This window comes from Prunus dulcis, chromosome 7 (genome assembly GCF_902201215.1).
Source record: "Prunus dulcis chromosome 7, ALMONDv2, whole genome shotgun sequence".
Classification (NCBI taxonomy): domain Eukaryota; kingdom Viridiplantae; phylum Streptophyta; class Magnoliopsida; order Rosales; family Rosaceae; genus Prunus; species Prunus dulcis.
In genome coordinates this window covers 12,997,122-13,015,297 of record NC_047656.1, presented here as the reverse complement: position 1 = coordinate 13,015,297, position 18,176 = coordinate 12,997,122, and the positions used below count along the sequence as shown (strand labels likewise).

Below are 18,176 nucleotides of genomic sequence, written 5' to 3'. Positions count from 1 at the left end.
CCATTGCTACCTTAAACTCTTCCTCCGTAACAGCATATGCGCATCTACTAAATAAATTGATAACACGGTCTTGGAGCAGTTTCTCATAACCTGACTTTGGGTACTTTGATATCAAATTCTGTTTGAGGTGATAATAACAGTAAGAATGAGGCCATCCGGGAAACACAAACCCCATTGCATTTAACAAACCTTGATTGCGGTCCGAGAAAAAGGTCACCACTCTCCCCATCGGTAGCAATATAGAAGCCAAATGTTGAAGAAACCAAGTCCAATTCTCCTCTGTCTCAGAATCAACAACTCCAAAAGCTAGAGGATAAAACCCCGCAAAACAAAACCAAAAGCACAAGTATAAGCAAAAAAGGGAAACTGCAGTGCAGTTTATGAAAACAAATCTGCTCAAATTTGAAAGGAAACCAAAAGCCAAATCCATGATCCAAGTACTAAAACTAAGTTTAAAACACATTTAAGTTCATGAGCAGTTACAACATTCCCACAGACATGCAAAAAATATTAATAAAATCGAATTATGAAACAAAAAACTGCAATGCAGTTTCTGCTAAAATTGCAACAAATGAAAATCTGCAATACATTACAGTAACCATACCTTGATTTCCATTCTTTCCCGAAGCACAGAGAAGCTGCCCCTTGTACTTGCTCTTCAAAAACGTAGCATCAATGAACAACAAGGGTATGCAATATTGAAATCCAGCAATGCAACCGCCAAAAGACACAAAAAACCGTCGAAAGCGATTAATTCCAACTTCACAATCAAGAGTGCAGAGAGAACCAATGTTAGTTTCCTTTACGGCGTCCGCATACCACACTAACTCGTTGAAGGACTTCGACTCATCACCGTGAACGTCCAATTTAGCTAACTCTTTGCCAAACCATGCGTGGTAGTATGAAATGTCTATACCATAATAATCTTTGAACTCGTGTATAATCTCAACTGGCTTCAGCTATGGTTTTGCACGAATTCTGTCCACAATGAGGGAGGACACCACACGAGACCTCATCATCTTACTCTTTGATTCCCGTATCCGACCCGCACATGTATGAACATTATTTAACGTCCGAATTACAAAACTGCCAATAGCTTCACAACGAGAAGCATAAACACGCCAGCTGCAACCCTCCAATTTCTTATTCGAACAAACAGCAACCACCCGCTTCTTGTCATTGCCGGCATATAAAAAATTAAATCCTACTTCAAGAGCGTATTTGCACAATTTCAACCGGAACTCCTCTGCACCACCGTCAAACTTCTGCCCCACATGATGTATGTATGTCTCCCACTCATTTGACAACAAAGGCTTAGCACTTGCTCTCTTCGACCTGCCCAAAAACTCGTTTCTGTCTTCGACAGTACTAGAACACGACGACTCGCCCTTTTCACATGCTATCAACTCCTTATTTACACAAAAATCACCACTATATTCATTGATCCCGCATAAATCCTTCACTAAAATATCAACAGTCTTCTCATTTGATATCAACAAAAATGTCCTCATCAAGTCCAAATCGCTATCCGTTTCTAGAAAACAACTCGGATAACTGGGCACCGAATACCGTAATGTGAAACAACCCAACTGCAGACCCCTAAACCTCAGACACAAAGTCTTCAAAATATCAACCATGGATGACTCTGATGAAACTGAAAACATGATGGTTTCCGACTTATATGTGCACTTGGCAATGACACACACCTCCATTAGCCTTGAAAATGCAAACAAAACAACAAACAAAAACAGAAAACAATTAAAATCACTAAATAATGTACATGAGCAGTTGTAACATTCCAATAGAAATCCAAATATTAGTATGAAATCGAATTATGAAACAAGAAACTGCACTGCGGTTTATAGTCAAAAACTGAAATAACAGAAACAACATTGCACTTTATGTGATAACATACCCTTAAATTTGAATAGAAACCAAAAGAAAACCATGTTCAAAGTACTAAAACTTAGATAAAAACACATTTAACTCCATGAGCAGTTGTAACATTGCCTTTATGAAACCAGAAACTGCCAACACTCCAACAAACAGATGCAGTTTATAACAGAGGAGGCAAAACAAATCGAATAGAAACCAAAAGGAAACCACGTTAAAAGTACTAAAACTAATATCAAAACACATTTAACTCCATGAGAAGTTGTAACATTGCCTTTATGAAACCAGAAACTGCAATGCAGTTTCTGCCAACACTCCAACAAACAGATGCAGTTTATAACAGAGGAGGCAAAACAAATAGAATAGAAACCAAAAGGAAACCACGTTAAACGAAATCTATTGTTCAAACGAAAGAAATTTGCCTGCCAAACGAACGAAATCTACCTGCCAAACGAAAGAAATTTGCCTGCCAAACGAACGAAATCTGCTGCCAAACAAACGAGGACTTGTGATCCACTGTTCAAACGAAATCTACTGTTCAATTCGACTCTCTTTCTGATTCGCTCTCTGGACCTCGAAGAGAGTTTACCTGCGATGACGACTATCAAGAAGATGGCGCCGACGACGATCCAGAAGAAGGCGCCGACGTCGATCCTCATGACGAAGCCGACACCGAAGTCCACCCCCTCGTTGCCTCTATCTCTCTGAGATGTGAGAGTCGGCTTAGAAAAGATTGAGCTGGGGAGAGAGGACGAAAACGAAACAGAGAAGAACAGGAACTCGCGCCTTGTTTAAACATTCAGGGGCAAAAGCGTCATTTATTTTGTAGGTTTACAAATGGGCCAGGTTTTTTAAGAAGACGGGTAGAATTGTCTTATCAGTTGTTAAATTTTACCTAGCCCAACGAATCTGGGCCTCTCTTTGGGCTAATCCAAAATAGTAGTTTTTTCCTAGGTATTAAAACTAAAACCAAAATATCCAATATCTTACAAACTAATTAATAAAGTTAATTATGTCCAAAACCTACTTTTTCTCAGGAACTAACACACAATTATATGTGTGTGATGTGATGGAGATTATGTGATTAAATCACATGGATATTATGAGATAAAAATTGGAATTTGTATTTATCCATCATATTGTTGTGGCATGTCCTTTAGTCATGTGCAAGGTGCACACACATGCATATGCCCCTCAACCAAAAATGTATAATAGAATATATGTATATATGAGGAAATGGTTTGACTTTTATGAAATTGTGAATACGAATAAGATATAGATAAGCATACACGAAATTTGGTCTTCGAGTTTTTAAATAGTTTTTATATTTTTATATATGGTTTGTTTTAGATTCGATCTCTCTCCCTCCCGTATGTCAAAATACTGCACATAACTCATTGTGATTAAACCCATGAGACCTTTTTTTTAATATATAGAACAAGCATAATTTCATTGAGTAGTAGGGGCAAATACAATAGATTTACAATAAGAACATACCTCAAATGAAAGTTCTTGCATACAAATTTTGAACAAAGTAAATGCAGCAAGACAGTGAACAATAAATATGGAAATATCAAACTTAGCTCACTAAGAGTTGAAAACTAGAGGATCAATAAGACTCATAATAGAACCTAGTGTTTCAGAGATCATGGTAAAACAACATATTTTGCTGTAACATGGAATCAAAGGCACCAAAAGTGAAAGGACCTTATCGCTCAACATTCACCTGGTTAGAGGATACCAAAATACATTTAACAACAACCCACATGATCCCACAACACCCATTAATAAAAAAAAATCCACCTAGATCTGACAACTACACTTCCATAACAACTAGTCCAAGAAGACTGATGAAAACCCAATACAAAGTTAGAGAGAAACAAAACGCAACACAAAACTAGGAGAGAAAATCTCTCTACAACATGACAAAGAAGAAAGGCACCCGTTTTATTAGTCGAAGGGGTAAGTTATAGGTAAAACCCCCTAAACCAAAAGGGTTTTAGAAGAGGGGCAACCCATGGGACCTTAAGAAATTCTTCTTAGACAAAAGAGTAATATGTTCACTATTTGTTTTATAATTTTTTCAACGGTTTCAATCACACATTATAGTATTCTAATTTTCTTCATCTCAATATTGTCACACATCCGTGATGCATTCGTTTAGTTGATTCATTAAGTGCACTATTTTTTCTGAGTGCCAATTATAACTAGAGAAGGAAAAAAAACTCTTATTATCATTATTTTTTAATTTATTATTAAATTTGCTTGAGGTTTTAGAGAGGGTATTTGTTAATTTCTATATTTAAAAATTGGCGATGTGCTGTTAAAATAAAAGATTTTATAATGAAAAATAATATTATAGCAGAATTATACAGTCAATACTTGCCAATTAAACAAAATCAATCAATAAAACATAATGAAAATTAAAAGCTGTTAGAAAAAGAAAAAGAAAAAACTGTTAGCAAGAAAAATAATAATAAAAAAGCCCTCGTTTCATTCTCGATTCATGAAAGGTCCTTTTTTTTTTTTTCGGGGTCCCTTTTCTTCTTCTTGTCTTAAAAACGGACATTCGCTATATATTTCTATCACACAGATAGATACACTCCTCTACATCGCCTTGTTCTTAATCTAACCCTAAATCCCAATTCCCCAAGCTTGTAATCCCAATAAATCCCCAAACTTTAGCGCCAAATTGTCTAGTTTGTTTAAATTTTGTATAATTGTAATAAGAATCAGGGTTTATATTGATTCTCCATGTATTTAGGGTTGTTTTTAATTTCTTGTCATTTTGATAGCTAGGCCCTCGCGTTGTTAGCAGTATATGTTTTTTGGATTGAATTTTTGTGGATGACTGATTTGTAATCGTAGATTAGATTTAGGGTTAGGGTTTTCATTTCTAAGAGTGCGATGGAAATGGAGAGCTCGCGTAGGCCGTTTACCAGATCGACTGAACCAGTGAAGAAGCCCCGATTGGCCGACGACCGGGGCCTGAACCCGAACCCGAACCCAAATGGTCGAGCTTTCGCGCAAAGACCCGGTGGAGCTAACCCAGTTCTGTCAAGGTTCAGAGTGACCGATAGAGACTCGGAGAGCAATGACGCGAGTCGCGGTGGGGGCTATGTGCCGCAGCCACTGCAGCATCAGGAGCTTGTGAGCCAGTACAAGACGGCGTTGGCGGAGCTCACCTTCAATTCAAAGCCCATAATCACTAATTTGACGATAATTGCTGGGGAGAGCGTCCATGCGGCGAAGGCGATTGCGGCCACTGTATGCGGCAACATTATTGAGGTGAAACCCAGCTTTACACTGTGTATGTAGCTGTATTTGTGTTTAATATTTTGGTTATGGCGCCAGTTTTTTGAATTCGTGTTGTACAAATGCAAAAAGGAAATGGAGGTGGGAAAGGAGATTTAAAATGGTGCTAGTGCTCGCTCTTATGCATGTCATGTTATGCCAATGATTTAGTGAAAAAAAGTGGTTTTGTTAGATCCTTGTGCTTGTCTTGGATGTGAACTATTTATGTGCTCACAAAGTTGTGGTTTGGTTCTGAAATTAGCTCAACCGGGTTTTTTGTTTTTGTTTTTTATTTTTATTTCTTGAAGCAAATACAAAGCTTCATGATAAGTGTGGTGTGGTGTTCAAGTGTTGACTGTGAAAGGGAATTTTTGTATTCATCAGCGAAGCCATGGAAGTAATGAGCTGGTGTATCCCAGTTTCATCTTTTATTGTTCCAGTATGATGTTGAATCGAGGGTTCGGCTACAACTTGTTCGGTCAGGCCTTGTACATTGTAATCAATATCTTTTGTTGACATTCCCCCAGTTTAACAGGTTCCAATTCATGGTCTTCTGGTTGTCTGTGCCAAATTTGTTTACCATTGCACGCGAATGAGGCTGCATTTGTACTGAATAGCTTCACGAGAAGGGTTGACATTTGTGGAATGAGTTGTAGCAGGTTTTGAACCAAATAAATAAATTACATCCTTATGGTTATGGATTTATACGGAAAACCTCTGCATACTGTTTTGTGGTTTCGTTTTCTGCCTTTTTATTTTTGTTTTGTTTTTTTCACAACAACAATGCAGCACTTCAAAAGAGTGTAAAACCACTTTCTTTCGTTGCCTAATAGATGCCTCTATGTTTAGTAAACCCACTTGAGATGTTATGGTTGTGTATGAGAACCTTATGCCTATAGATTTCTGGGGATTTTGTTTACACCTGACGGTAATCTCCTGCAAGAGGTTGACTTTGACAGCTGATCTCTACTGGTGCAAGATCTCATATGGTTTCTCTTGGTGGTACTTTCCTTGAGATACTGATCCTCTAATGGTAATTAAAGATTGTGATATTGATAAAGCAGACAATACATACAAACCTCTTATTTTGTTAAGAAAAAACTGAAGGGATGGTGCCAATTTCATTCATATCCTTACATTTGAAAGGAGGGCATATTTGAGTCATTTTGTGGTTGCCACTAATTCATAGGATGTTCTGTTACATTATACCTTGAAGTCAATCAATTGTTTCCCAATGTCTTCTTGTTTGTTTAAACTCTTTTTAGTCAGATAGATTTATATTGTTAGTCTTGAATTGTTCTCAATTAGGCTTCTGCTACTGCACATTCCCATTCTAGCTTAAGCTGTCTCATGATTATCTAGTGTCTGGAGATGTGTCTTTAGATATTATATTATGCAGGAGTGGCAGAGTGCTGGGTGTGTTGTTACTTAGTTAATTGTCAATGATCTTGCAAGGTAAAGACTTAAATCCTTGTGAGAGACAAGTTATTTGAAGGACACATGAGAAACAAGTCATATAATATGAATCACTTGTTCGAGAAAGTACTTGAAGAATTACTAAGGGAAATATCTTCAATGTGACATGCAACTTTAGGCCTTGGTTCAGCTGCCAAGTAGCTGGGTGGGGAGGGGATGTTTATTAGTTTTTGCTGCACAATGGGCTAGTTTAGAAGTGACAGTACCTGCAGATGTGTTGCTTCTGATATATTTTAAATGGATTCGAAGAGCATATACTGGAACATCTTCTCCTTCCCCTTTCCCTTCTCATTCGGGAAGCATTTTGGTGTTTGGCCTTTGGTTTATCAGTCACTTATTTGTTCAAACAATTTGGCTGTAACTAGTGTTTCGTATCTAATTGTAGAAAGTAATTTGCAGGTTTCTAGTGAGCAGAAGTTACCATCACTTTATCTTTTGGACAGTATTGTAAAGAATATTGGAAGGGATTACATAAAATATTTTGCTGCCAGACTCCCTGAGGTTAGATTTCTGTTCTTTGTGATGCCTCTCATTTCTCAGCATGCTTTTTCTGGTTATGTAAAGCATCTCCTTTATTTCTTGACATGTAACAATGTCTGAATGAACATTGAATACACGACATATTAAGTTTGAGGATTAACTAATGGCAATCAGGATTAAATTATCTTTGATATCCCCTGGTGTTCACTGCTTACCAATTACATTGTTTCTTTCAAATAAAATGATGTTTTTCTCCACAACATGTCATTACTACCCCCGTGTGTCACAACCCACGATAGGCTTGAGTCATTAGTTTCTTTGTAGTGAAAAGTTTTTCCCCTTTTTTGCACTTCTAGGTGTTTTGCAAGGCATATAGGCAGGTTGAACCTAATGTACATCAAAGCATGCGCCATCTTTTTGGAACATGGAAGGGAGTATTTCCTGCTCAGACACTTCAGATGATTGAGAAAGAACTTGGGTTTGCTTCAACAGCTAATGGTTCATCCTCTGGAGCTGCAACATCAAGACTAGATTCCCAGTCGCAACGACCGGCACATAGCATTCATGTGAATCCCAAATATTTGGAAAGGCAACGTCTTCAGCAACCAACAAGGGTAAGTGGAGTTCAAGTTAATTATGGATGTGGATTACCATCGATTGAATTCTGACCTTTTAGTATTAATTGTAAGCATGTGAAGTGACATGGATGCTTGTCTTTCATCTTCCTTGCTTTATTTTCTACCATTTAGTGGTGGTTTGTTAAAATTGTGCACACAAAATATTGTTAGCAGAATACTATCCTGTGATGAGCCTTTTTCACTGGGCGTGAAATTACTAAATGTAACAGTATTTAGCCATGTGGAAATTATAAGTGAATTTTAGAATCATCTTATATCAGGTTGTAAAATTTCTGTATTGGTCTTTGTTTTCAGAGTGTTTATGAACAAAAGATTTGCTTGTATTCTTATATTTTAGAGTGATCTTATACTTTCCAGCAGCATTTTGATCCTATACCTGATGATTTTTATCTGAGAATAGATTCTGTTTTCATGTGAAGACTAGCCATTTGTATGGGTCATTGGAGTTACTATATGCAACCTTGATTTTACCATCTTATTAATTACGAAGAGATGAGTGGTTTTACTTATTTAATAACCTTCCTTTATTATCTGCTGAATTAGGTTTTCATGCTTCTGGAATTCTTTTTTCTTTTCATTTAGAAACTGAAGTTGGAATTGAAGTTATATGTGATATATTAATTATTATTTTTTCTTTTCTGCTGGTTTTGGTATGAAGACAAAAGGAATGGCCAGTGACTTTTCTGGGGCTATGGCAAACTCAATTGATGATGCAGAGAGGCCGGACAGAGTAGCAAGTCTCAGTGCTGGACGACCGTGGGTTGATCCTACTGTTAAAATGCATGTATGTTTAAGTACATGTTGATTTATGTGTGTACTATTTTCCTTTGTATTCTTTCTGTAGTTTCATGATATGGTTAACGTTTGCAGAATATGCAGCGTTCTAATACAGATGCACTAAGTGAGCGTGTTCATGAGAAGAACATCGGCGCTGAATATGGAGAATATGAATATGGTTCTGATCTTCCAAGGAGTTCAAACTTAGGAATTGGAAGAATTGGTGGGAAGATTACAGAGCAAGGAAATGATAAACCTTGGTATGGTGGTGGCAGCAGTGTTGCAGAAACAATATCCAGTCAAAGAAATGGTTTTAACATCAAGCATGGACTTACAAATTACTCAGCACCTAAATCTGCAAATGCTGATCCTCGCCTGAAGATAGCACCGGCCATTGCAAGTCGAAGCAGCGGTGTGCTGTCTAGTAGCTGGAAGAATTCCGAGGAAGAGGAGTTCAAATGGGATGATATGAACTCGAGGTTAACAGATCATGGTCCCCCCGATATTTCTAGTAACTCAAGAAAAGATTGCTGGACTTCTGATGATTCAGAAAAATTGGTAAGCTCCAATGTTTTTTACTGGTTGAAAATTGGACCCTGAGCTTCTCTCAACCTACTGGTTCAAATGTTAATTTCTCAGTGATACCGATACAAGAACTAATGCAAGGACTGGTTTCTTTGATGCTTCATTTCGTTATAGATAGCTAGCCAATTCCTATAAGAGTTTACTTGATACTTAAATAGTTATCGGGCTGATGCCTGTTGGGTGCACAAACTCTGACCGTCTCTTAAATATTAAGGATTTTTTTCCTTCCAAAAGTTTTATTGATTGACATTGTCTATGTGGACAGGGGTTTGGAGGCCACTTTCGTAAACCAAAAGGTGCAAATGACTTTGCAACAACAGTTGATCTGGATACGTCTGCTGATCCTACTGAACATAATGACCTATCTGCTCTTGGGCACCGGATGTCATCACCTTGGCCATTACCGGACTCTCACGATGTGGATGGGCTGACCACTACTGGCACTCCTGTGATTAGTTCAGTTCATTCAGAGCGTTATGCTTCAAGTTTAAGTGGGCTATCAACAAGTGGAGATTCTTCTGTAGCTAGGCTGGGAAGTCGAGCACAGGTAGCGTCTTCTCGTATTGGAGCCTCAAGTTTCGGGTTTGGTGCAACATCAGGGCCTGCTGTAGCTGTGGGGAAACAGAAGCAGCTTCAGTCTGTGAGAGCCGCATCACCATCTGGACAGTCACTGGTGCACCAGCATTCTCCCGCACCTGCATCAACAGTACATCACCCTCATCATCATTTGCAAAGTTTAGCTGAACAAGACTATCTTGAATCCCCGTCCCTTCCTCCTCCTGATTTAAAAGTATCTCAACTTTTGGGAAAGTCAGACTTAGGATTGCATAACCACTATACTGAGGACTCTGTGCCTATCTCAACTCCCAATGTCCGGCTGGGTAGCATAGCAAAATCACGGCCACAAGATTTGCATTCTTCATCTTCGTCAATTAAGAATCCCTCTTTGCCACAGTTGTCTACTTATGTAACTCCCTCAACGGCTGGCATTTCTTTACCAGATCATTCAAATCTCCTTGCTGCAGAAACTTCAGGGCAATCAAGCACAAGTAGTTTGTTGGCTGCTGTTATGAAGACCGGAATTCTTTCTGACAAATCAATTACTGGTAGCCTACCCAGTTTGAATCTTCGGGACATGGGACAAATTCAATCAGAGTCAGGTGTTCAGCCCCCCTTGCCAAGTGGACCTCCCCCTACCCAGGTTGCACTCCCAGGGTCCAAGGTCGCATCAGCACCTTCATCAAGTCACCTTTCCCATGAGAACTCACCAGCTTCCTCAGATATTTCACTGAAGAAGGTAGGACATCCGCCACTTCCACCTAGCCAACCCCTCTCTTCTTCTCTTGAGGGTACTGCATCAGCAAATGCTTCAACTGTGGTGAATAATGCCTCAGATCCAATTTCAAACCTTCTAAGCTCTTTAGTTGCAAAGGGTTTGATATCTGCATCAAAGTCGGAGTCACCCACTCCTGTGTCATCCCAAATGCCGAATGAACTGCAAAACCAGAGTGTATCTACACCTGTCACCAGTTCAGTGTCAGTATCTCTAGTTTCAGCTTCTCCAAGTCTTCCTGTTTCATCTCGAACTGATGATGTATCTCTCGCCGAACCTCTTGCTAAAACCTCTGCTGCCTTACCTCAATCCAGCAAGATAGAAACAAAAAATCCCATTGGCATCGAGTTTAAGCCAGATAAAATCCGAGAATTCCATCCATCTGTGATCGAGGAACTTTTTGATGACCTCCCTCATAAATGCAGCATATGCGGCCTTAGGCTCAAACTTAAAGAACGGCTTGAGAGACACTTAGAGTGGCATGCTTTGAAAACTCCTGAATCCAATGGTTCAGTTAAGGCATCAAGGAGGTGGTATGCAGATTCAACCAATTGGGTTGCTGGAAAGGCAGGACCTCCTTTAGGACCTGAAGACAACATGTCAATAGATAAGCCTAGCGAGACAATGGACAATGGTGAGCCCATGGTTCCAGCCGACGAAAGTCAATGTGTATGTGTTATATGTGGTTATATTTTTGAAGATCTTTACTGTCAAGAAAGGGATGAATGGATGTTCAAAGGAGCTTCATACTTGAGCATTCCATATGGGGTTGGTGATTTGGGAACTACAGAGGAGAGTGTTGTGAAAGGTCCCATTGTTCATGCAAATTGTATAGCAGAAAATTCACTCTCTGATTTGGGACTGGCCAGCCGCATTAAATTGGTAAGCTTTTGTTAATTAAATATATGGGGAAAATGGATGTCAAAGTCCAATGCCCAAGGTGTTGCCAGCATTTTGTTAAATGATTTGGAATTCCTGGTCTTCTGGTTTGATTTCAATTGTAGATGATAAGATGTTACCTCTTTCTCTTTGGCAGGAAAAGGATGCCTAGTGCTCCAAGCTGAACACATCAAACCATCACCATGCATTATGAGCTTCTGAGGGAAATCCAGGTTTATGTTAGTGTATTTTAGATGTGAATCTTCACTCCTAATTTTGTTGTGCCACAAAATGGTGGTGAGAGCCTTCTACTAGTTCATCTTTTTTTTCTTTTTTCTTTTTTTTCCTCTCCTTTTTGTTTAATTCATAGTTTGAGAGGAAAATAAATACATCTATATGCCAGATAGTTTGCATCTCAATGATTTCTCTTATGTGGTTGATGTTTTGCTATATTTTCTCTGTTTTTTACTTTTGATGTTGCAAAACAAGGAAAAACACTACTGATCCTCCGAACCATATCCTTCCAGCTTCACAATTGGCAAGTGGTTGTGGCCCTTGTGGGATGCCTCTGTATCAATATGACATCATTGGAGTGGAGCAATTATTTCTTCTTCTTTTTTTTTCTTTTCTTTTCAATGTTTTCTTTTCCAATAGGTGTGGTTATAGCATTGTGAGTTGAATGTTTTCTACTTTCGATGTTTCTGGAAAGATACTGGATACTGTTATACATTGGCATGCTCATCTTTTCCCTTTGTTTACTTAAAACTCTTATGCACCTAATGCATTTGTGAATATCTTTCATGACTATTCATTGTGCAACTCTTTCCCCTCCCTTTTGTAGTCTGTTTCATAATTTTCTTGTGCACCTGAACTCATGAATCTGAAGGAACTAATCTTTCAGGCAAAATGATGGTCGTCATCAATCATTAATTCTATTTTTGGGCCGGATCAATGATTGTTATCTTCTTAACCCAAAAAATTATGAGTGTTGCTAAACGAACTCTAAAATTAACCTAGTACGTTATACTATAAAACTATTTAATAAATTACTAATTTACCCTAATATATAATGACCAGGGATATATTTTATTATGAAACAAATATAATTTTAAGAAGTACACTTTACTCACTATATTCAACCATAATCCTTAAGTGAAAAACCCTTCTAAGCTTGTCGCTGAACTTCGATTGCAACCTTTCAAAGCTCTTCTAATTTAATGCCTCATTTACATTCTAGTTGCAAAACAGGAATTTAGCAATGTTCATAAAGGCACGATGGAGAGAGGCAGATTCTTAATGAACCTCTGTAGAGACCAGAATATAGAGGTTAACAGAGAACTAAAGGAATGCTTTTGTGCCTTAATCTATAAAATATTACTAATCTTACTCTTAGGAAATCTGCATAGAAAGAGTTGAAAAGTCGATAACCTTATGGATTAATCGTTTTATTAGTCCCCGAATTTAAACCCGATTTGCACTTGAGTATCTTAATTTTCAAAATGGTTCCCGTGGTCCTTTAACTTCAATTTCGTTAGGACAAATGGTCCTGGCGTCAATTTTATTAACTTTTCTGTTAAATGCATGGGCAAAATGATATTTTTGTATCAAAATTAATTAAAATATGAATAAAAAAATTTAAAATTAAACTATCTCTCCCCCTCTATCCCGATTTCTACTCCCCAAAACTTGAAATTTTTTTTTTTCGTTGGTTTTATATTTTGAAGTAAATTTAGGTTTTAGCTACACAAAAACTTTTACTTTTGGAAAAAGACAGAAAAACCTCTCAACTTTCAAACCAAAGACATGCAAATGTAAATGTATTTTGGGTAGTTAAATAGGGTATACTTAGTTTATTTTACATTTTGATTTAAATATTATGATGTACTTACTTTAATTTTAATGTTCATTTAGCAACACTCAAAATTATTGATTTGGTCAAACTCAAAGCGTGGAAATACTGGTTAAAAACTTAAACTTATGAGAGTATTTTCTTAGTCATTATAAAAAAGTTTTGTGAAAAAAATAGCTATTAGCAATGCTTTAACCCCCTCCATTATCAAAAACTGAAACTGAACAATAATTCAATACTATTCCTTGCTCAATTAACTTCATGAATGTTGGAATTAATATTTATGTACATTTTGTATTATTAAATGGAACTTAAAAAGAAATGGGTCCGAACGAGCTCCCAAATCATACCAAAAGTCCAAAGGCCAGGATTTTGCTCCCGAAAGAATGGTTTTTTTAGTTCGAATCATATCAAATCTTTGAGACCATCCCATAATTTTCGCATAGTATTTTGGTGCTCTCCCCAGATTCCAGATGCCCCACAGGAAGACAAAAGAAATTTATACAAATATAATAATAAAGTGAAGGAGATCAATAATTTGGTAGCCATTTATCTCTGATCATACTCATACGGTACCATTATGTAGCGATTACATGTATTTTCTTACATAGTATTCTTTTTACTTGCACCCAGAAGGGAAAAAAAAAAGAAAAAAAAAGAGCAGAGTTCTAGTATATATAATCTGCCTTTGGAGATGCCTATCTATGGCTTATGGTTTTGGGTGTAAATATAATCCAAGTGAGCTTCTGCAATCAACCTTCTCTTCAGACACTCTTCATCTCTGTCATCACATTCTTCTGATCCCATCAGCTGCAATTAATTACCACCCCAGAAACAAATTAAAGAAGAAGATCAGAAAATAAACAACAGAAATTAATGAACATGGTGCAGAAATCAGAGAGAAAAAACTGAAAGCGAAGGAGGAGGGGGTTATATTCTCACATCTATAGGATCATTTGTTGCAGATAATGAAGCTTGGTGTTGTTGCAGAAGACGAGCATGTGATGAGGTGGAGAAAATAAGAAAAGCAAAGACAGAGAACATGAGAAAGCCTTGGTAGTTTTGTTTCATTGCTTTTCTCTTGTATTTTGGCTTTTGGTTGTGCTTTGTGTGTGTGTGTGTGTGTGTTCTGGTAAAAAAGTAAGGTGGAGCAAGCAGTGTATAAATAGGACGAAAGAAGTAAACAAGGCTGCTGCTGCTGCCCTTCAGTCACATGGAAGGACCCAAGCAAGCAGTTACATGCAGTACAGTTCGTGGGGTCTACCCACTTCCTTCCCTTGTTTATTATTATCATTTTTTTTTTATACAAGCGATATTGGAGGAGGGGTTTTCTCATACACACTGTCAAAGTTCTATAGGAATTCAACATGACACAACTGCTTTGCAAGTTACGGCCCTTTTGGCATTCAACATTGGACTAAACCCTATTGGCATTTATTATTATAATTTTGTTAAGTTGATTATCACAATAGACATATGACATTATTATTATTATTTGAAAAGAAACTTTATTGATGAAATATTATAAAATGTACTATGGATAACTAGAATAGCAAAAGCGTATCTTAGTAAAAATATTCGCTCTTTTAATTATAATATATGAGTAACATGTGCCTCATCAAATTGCACACCATCTAGGCACACAGTGGCAATCGGCCTACACAAAAGAAAAAAGAAAGATTATTGAATAAAATGGTCCACAAATAAGATAGACATTAAGCTAATTAGAGGGTTGGTGATGTGATAAGTACCAAACCAGAGTCTCTATGGCAGTCTCTGTGTAGGGACTTGCATTCGTTTACTTGTCTGTCATTTTCATGGTAGTCATTGCGAGTCCAACCAAGTCAATAAAAAATTTGTACACAAAACAAGAAAGATTCGAAAGTGAGAAAGAAAGGGGCCTCACGGCTCAATGCTCCGATGCTTCTTCCATTTTCTCTTTAGAGATAGAAAGAGAACAAGCATAATATATGTCCACCCACACAAACATAAAGGGTCAACGAAGTCAACTTTTGGTGACAGGCTTGACATGCAATCTATGGCCTACAGCTGTTTTCCCTATGATAATTGATGATAATTGATACTTTTTAAATATGGCAATTTTATCACGCTAGTAATTCAAATAGTTAAGAACAATTACTTCTACACGTAATTGTGATTTTTTTTGTTTTCTCATGAAACACACATAACACATTGACTTCTCAATAGGGTTTTCTCTGATTACAGTCTTCAACAGCCAATATATAAGCAAATTGAGGTTATATTTGTATATGTGCCTAAAAAATTGGGTTTGGTCTTGTGGCTCTAATTAAACTTTTGCCCCATAATTAGCAAAACAAGAACAGGAGCTTTGAAGTTCCAACAGTGATTAACCCTTCATTCTCATTAATGAAATGAGGTAAAGAAGAATATAGTAAAGTGCATGTGTAAACACGAAGAACATATTCTTTAGGTGAACAGTTTTTCTTCCCTTTAGTCCATGTTTTCCTAATTCAAGGGGAAGATGCCAAGGGAAAAAGTTATAATCATCCCATGATTCTGTTCCCACACTAGCTAAACCTTTGATCTGTCTTTCTCATTGTCCTCATGGCCTTTTAAGCCTTCATAGGGTGTTGATTTTGTCGTGTCGTGTCTTGTCATGTCTCGACATGTTTATTTTTGTAGAATTTCATAATTATGTCGAATACTAATCAACTTTAATTTGACTGTTCTTTAATTTGACTGTTTAATTAACCGTTTCAAATGGCATTTATAATAATATCAGATGTGTATATATTTTTTTTTTCTCTGTTTTTCATTCAAAGAAGTTGCAGTAGAAAAGATTTATATAGGCCGATTCAAGGATTATATGGAAGATTTTGACCACATCTTCTAGATGCTTAACAAAAACTAAGATGTCAGATCAAACCCAAAAACACAAAAACAAAATTGAAGATGGACTTTTAGTGCTGGAACTTTGTCACTTGGCTTTTAATTAAAATGATCACTGTTCTCAACTTTAAATATATCAATTATTTAAGCACTGTTAACCATCTGTAAATTCTTCTCTTTTGTTAACTTCCTTTTCAAACTTACCCTTTTATCTCAATCTCGTTTTAAGTACTGTTATCAATTGAAGTAAATCACATTAAATTTGTGTCATCAAATTATATGTGAGTGTGACGACATGTTTCAATATATTGTTGAAAATAAAAATGCTTTAAAATGAGTCCGAGTTTAAATTAATGAAACACTGTCACATCATTTGGGAAATAAATTCAATAAACATAGTTGTTTTATTTGTCAATAGCAAGGACTAGATCGAACCTCACTCGACAATTCACACAACGGTGGTTCCCTATTCTTTTCCGTTGCAAACCTCATGGGAGACAATTTTTACTGCAGTAAGACATTATTCATTCGAGCTTGGTCTTAATTTAACCCTGCTAGTCGGTCATGAGCTTGAAATAGACAAACCCTTTTGACAACTAGTATCCTACTCAGATCGACATCACTAGCTAGGCAATTTTTCAAAAGGTTTGACGAGTAATTTCTAGTCTTTATCCCATGATATAATTCTAAGACATAGTCGGTGCCCATGTGTCCTTTCATCTCCCCTTTTTAAGATGATTATGGGAAATGTACATGCTGCCCTAGGCCTGCAAATTGACATAAAGTAAGAGAGATACCTTACTCATAATATGCTTACCTGAAATGTGCACCTTATCACTTCTGGGAAATTATCCATTTATGTTAGAGAATTAAAGCTGTTTAATGTCATTTTCATAATCTCATAATCTGTTAGAATTATGAAGTGATAGGGTCTTCACAAGCAGAAAAACTCTCTTGTAACGGAAATAGTATTGTTTTGCTATTTCCGACTAATAATGTAATTACACGTCGAAAAGTTATTTCCCGTGTCATTGCCCTATTGGCCAAAGATAGGAAAAAGTAGTATACCCGTTTCATGAAAGTCTATCTCCTTCACATGACTCTAATTAAGAGGAGATTAGATTAGACCTCCCATTGACTCAAACATAAATCTGTTCTTTTCTTAGGTAAACTTTTTTGTTTCTTCTGTTTTTAAGGTCAGTGAAAGCTACATAGTACCAATTACATTCATTGCATTTGGCACAAACTTATAATCTTTGAATTTGAGTCTCAAGTTGAAAGCAAATGTTTTTGTTTTTATTTTATTTTTATACAAGCAATATTGAGGAGGGGAAAATCGAACCTTGAACCTCTGGTGCATGTGTCTTAAACTACAAGTCCATTTAGCAAATACTTTGATAATCATTAGTTGAGGTCTAAGAGCACTTCCACCGCTGAGGGGGAGCCCTGGCAAGTGGGGGCCCAAGCAACCAAAAGTAGCTTCAGCGCAAGAGTTTCAGCCCGGGTAAATAGTGGGCCCTAGCAACCTGGGCAAGCCCACATGCAAGTTCAGCTCGAGATGCTGCCTGGGCAAAATGACACAATGCTTATGTCATAATGACGTCAGCAACCAAAAAAATTGAAAAAAAAAAAAAACCAAAAAAACCAAAAATTTCACAAAATTTTAATTTTTAAATACCTAGCCATACTCTTTACTTCTCACACCAAAAACTAATGTGAATAATAATTGCCCTTGCTCTAGCCCATATGAGTGGAAACAACATTGCAAGGGGCTACTACTATTCACATGAATAGTGACAGCCCTTACCTTGCCCTTGCCCATAGAGGTGGAAGTGCTCTAACCATAACATTGCTTGAATAGAATTTCGGATGGGTATACAAAAGAAATATATTCACCATTTAATTAGGATGTAATTTTTCCTGAGAAATAGATATTCAAGATTGACTCAAATCCTTGAGCTGCGTTTTTATTTCTTTTTGTTGGTTTATATTTGTCGGATTTTCTTCTCATGTCAACAACGTTGAGATGGCCGAGTTGGTCTAAGTCGCCAGATTAAGGTTCTGGTCCGAAAGGGCGTGGGTTCAAATCCCACTCTCAACA

At 37.1% G+C, this 18,176-nt stretch overlaps 1 protein-coding gene, 1 long non-coding RNA gene and 1 other non-coding gene across 4 annotated transcripts; 2 read left to right on the top strand and 1 right to left on the bottom strand.

The window, feature by feature from the left end:
- Positions 1–4,412: 4,412 nt before the first annotated feature.
- Positions 4,413–12,090, top strand: LOC117634021 (polyadenylation and cleavage factor homolog 4). Of its 2 annotated transcripts, none has more exons than XM_034367919.1 (7): positions 4,413–5,181; positions 7,063–7,164; positions 7,500–7,757; positions 8,440–8,565; positions 8,661–9,116; positions 9,409–11,358; positions 11,513–12,090. In XM_034367919.1, the coding sequence occupies exons 1-7, from the start codon at positions 4,801–4,803 to the stop codon at positions 11,525–11,527; spliced, it is 3,288 nt and encodes a 1,095-aa protein (XP_034223810.1). In that variant the 5' UTR covers positions 4,413–4,800; the 3' UTR covers positions 11,528–12,090. The 2 variants fall into 2 exon arrangements, with proteins under 2 accessions (XP_034223810.1, XP_034223809.1); XM_034367918.1 differs by having other exon boundaries at positions 4,414–5,181; positions 8,652–9,116.
- A 1,601-nt stretch (positions 12,091–13,691) lies between these two features.
- Positions 13,692–14,529, bottom strand: LOC117635087. The gene is made up of 2 exons (XR_004586856.1): positions 14,147–14,529; positions 13,692–14,014 (listed from the first exon to the last, which is right to left on the bottom strand). It is a non-coding gene; the product is annotated as an uncharacterized LOC117635087 (long non-coding RNA).
- Positions 14,530–18,095: 3,566 nt separating this feature from the next.
- TRNAL-AAG lies at positions 18,096–18,176 on the top strand. The gene has a single exon. It is a non-coding gene; the product is annotated as a tRNA-Leu (tRNA).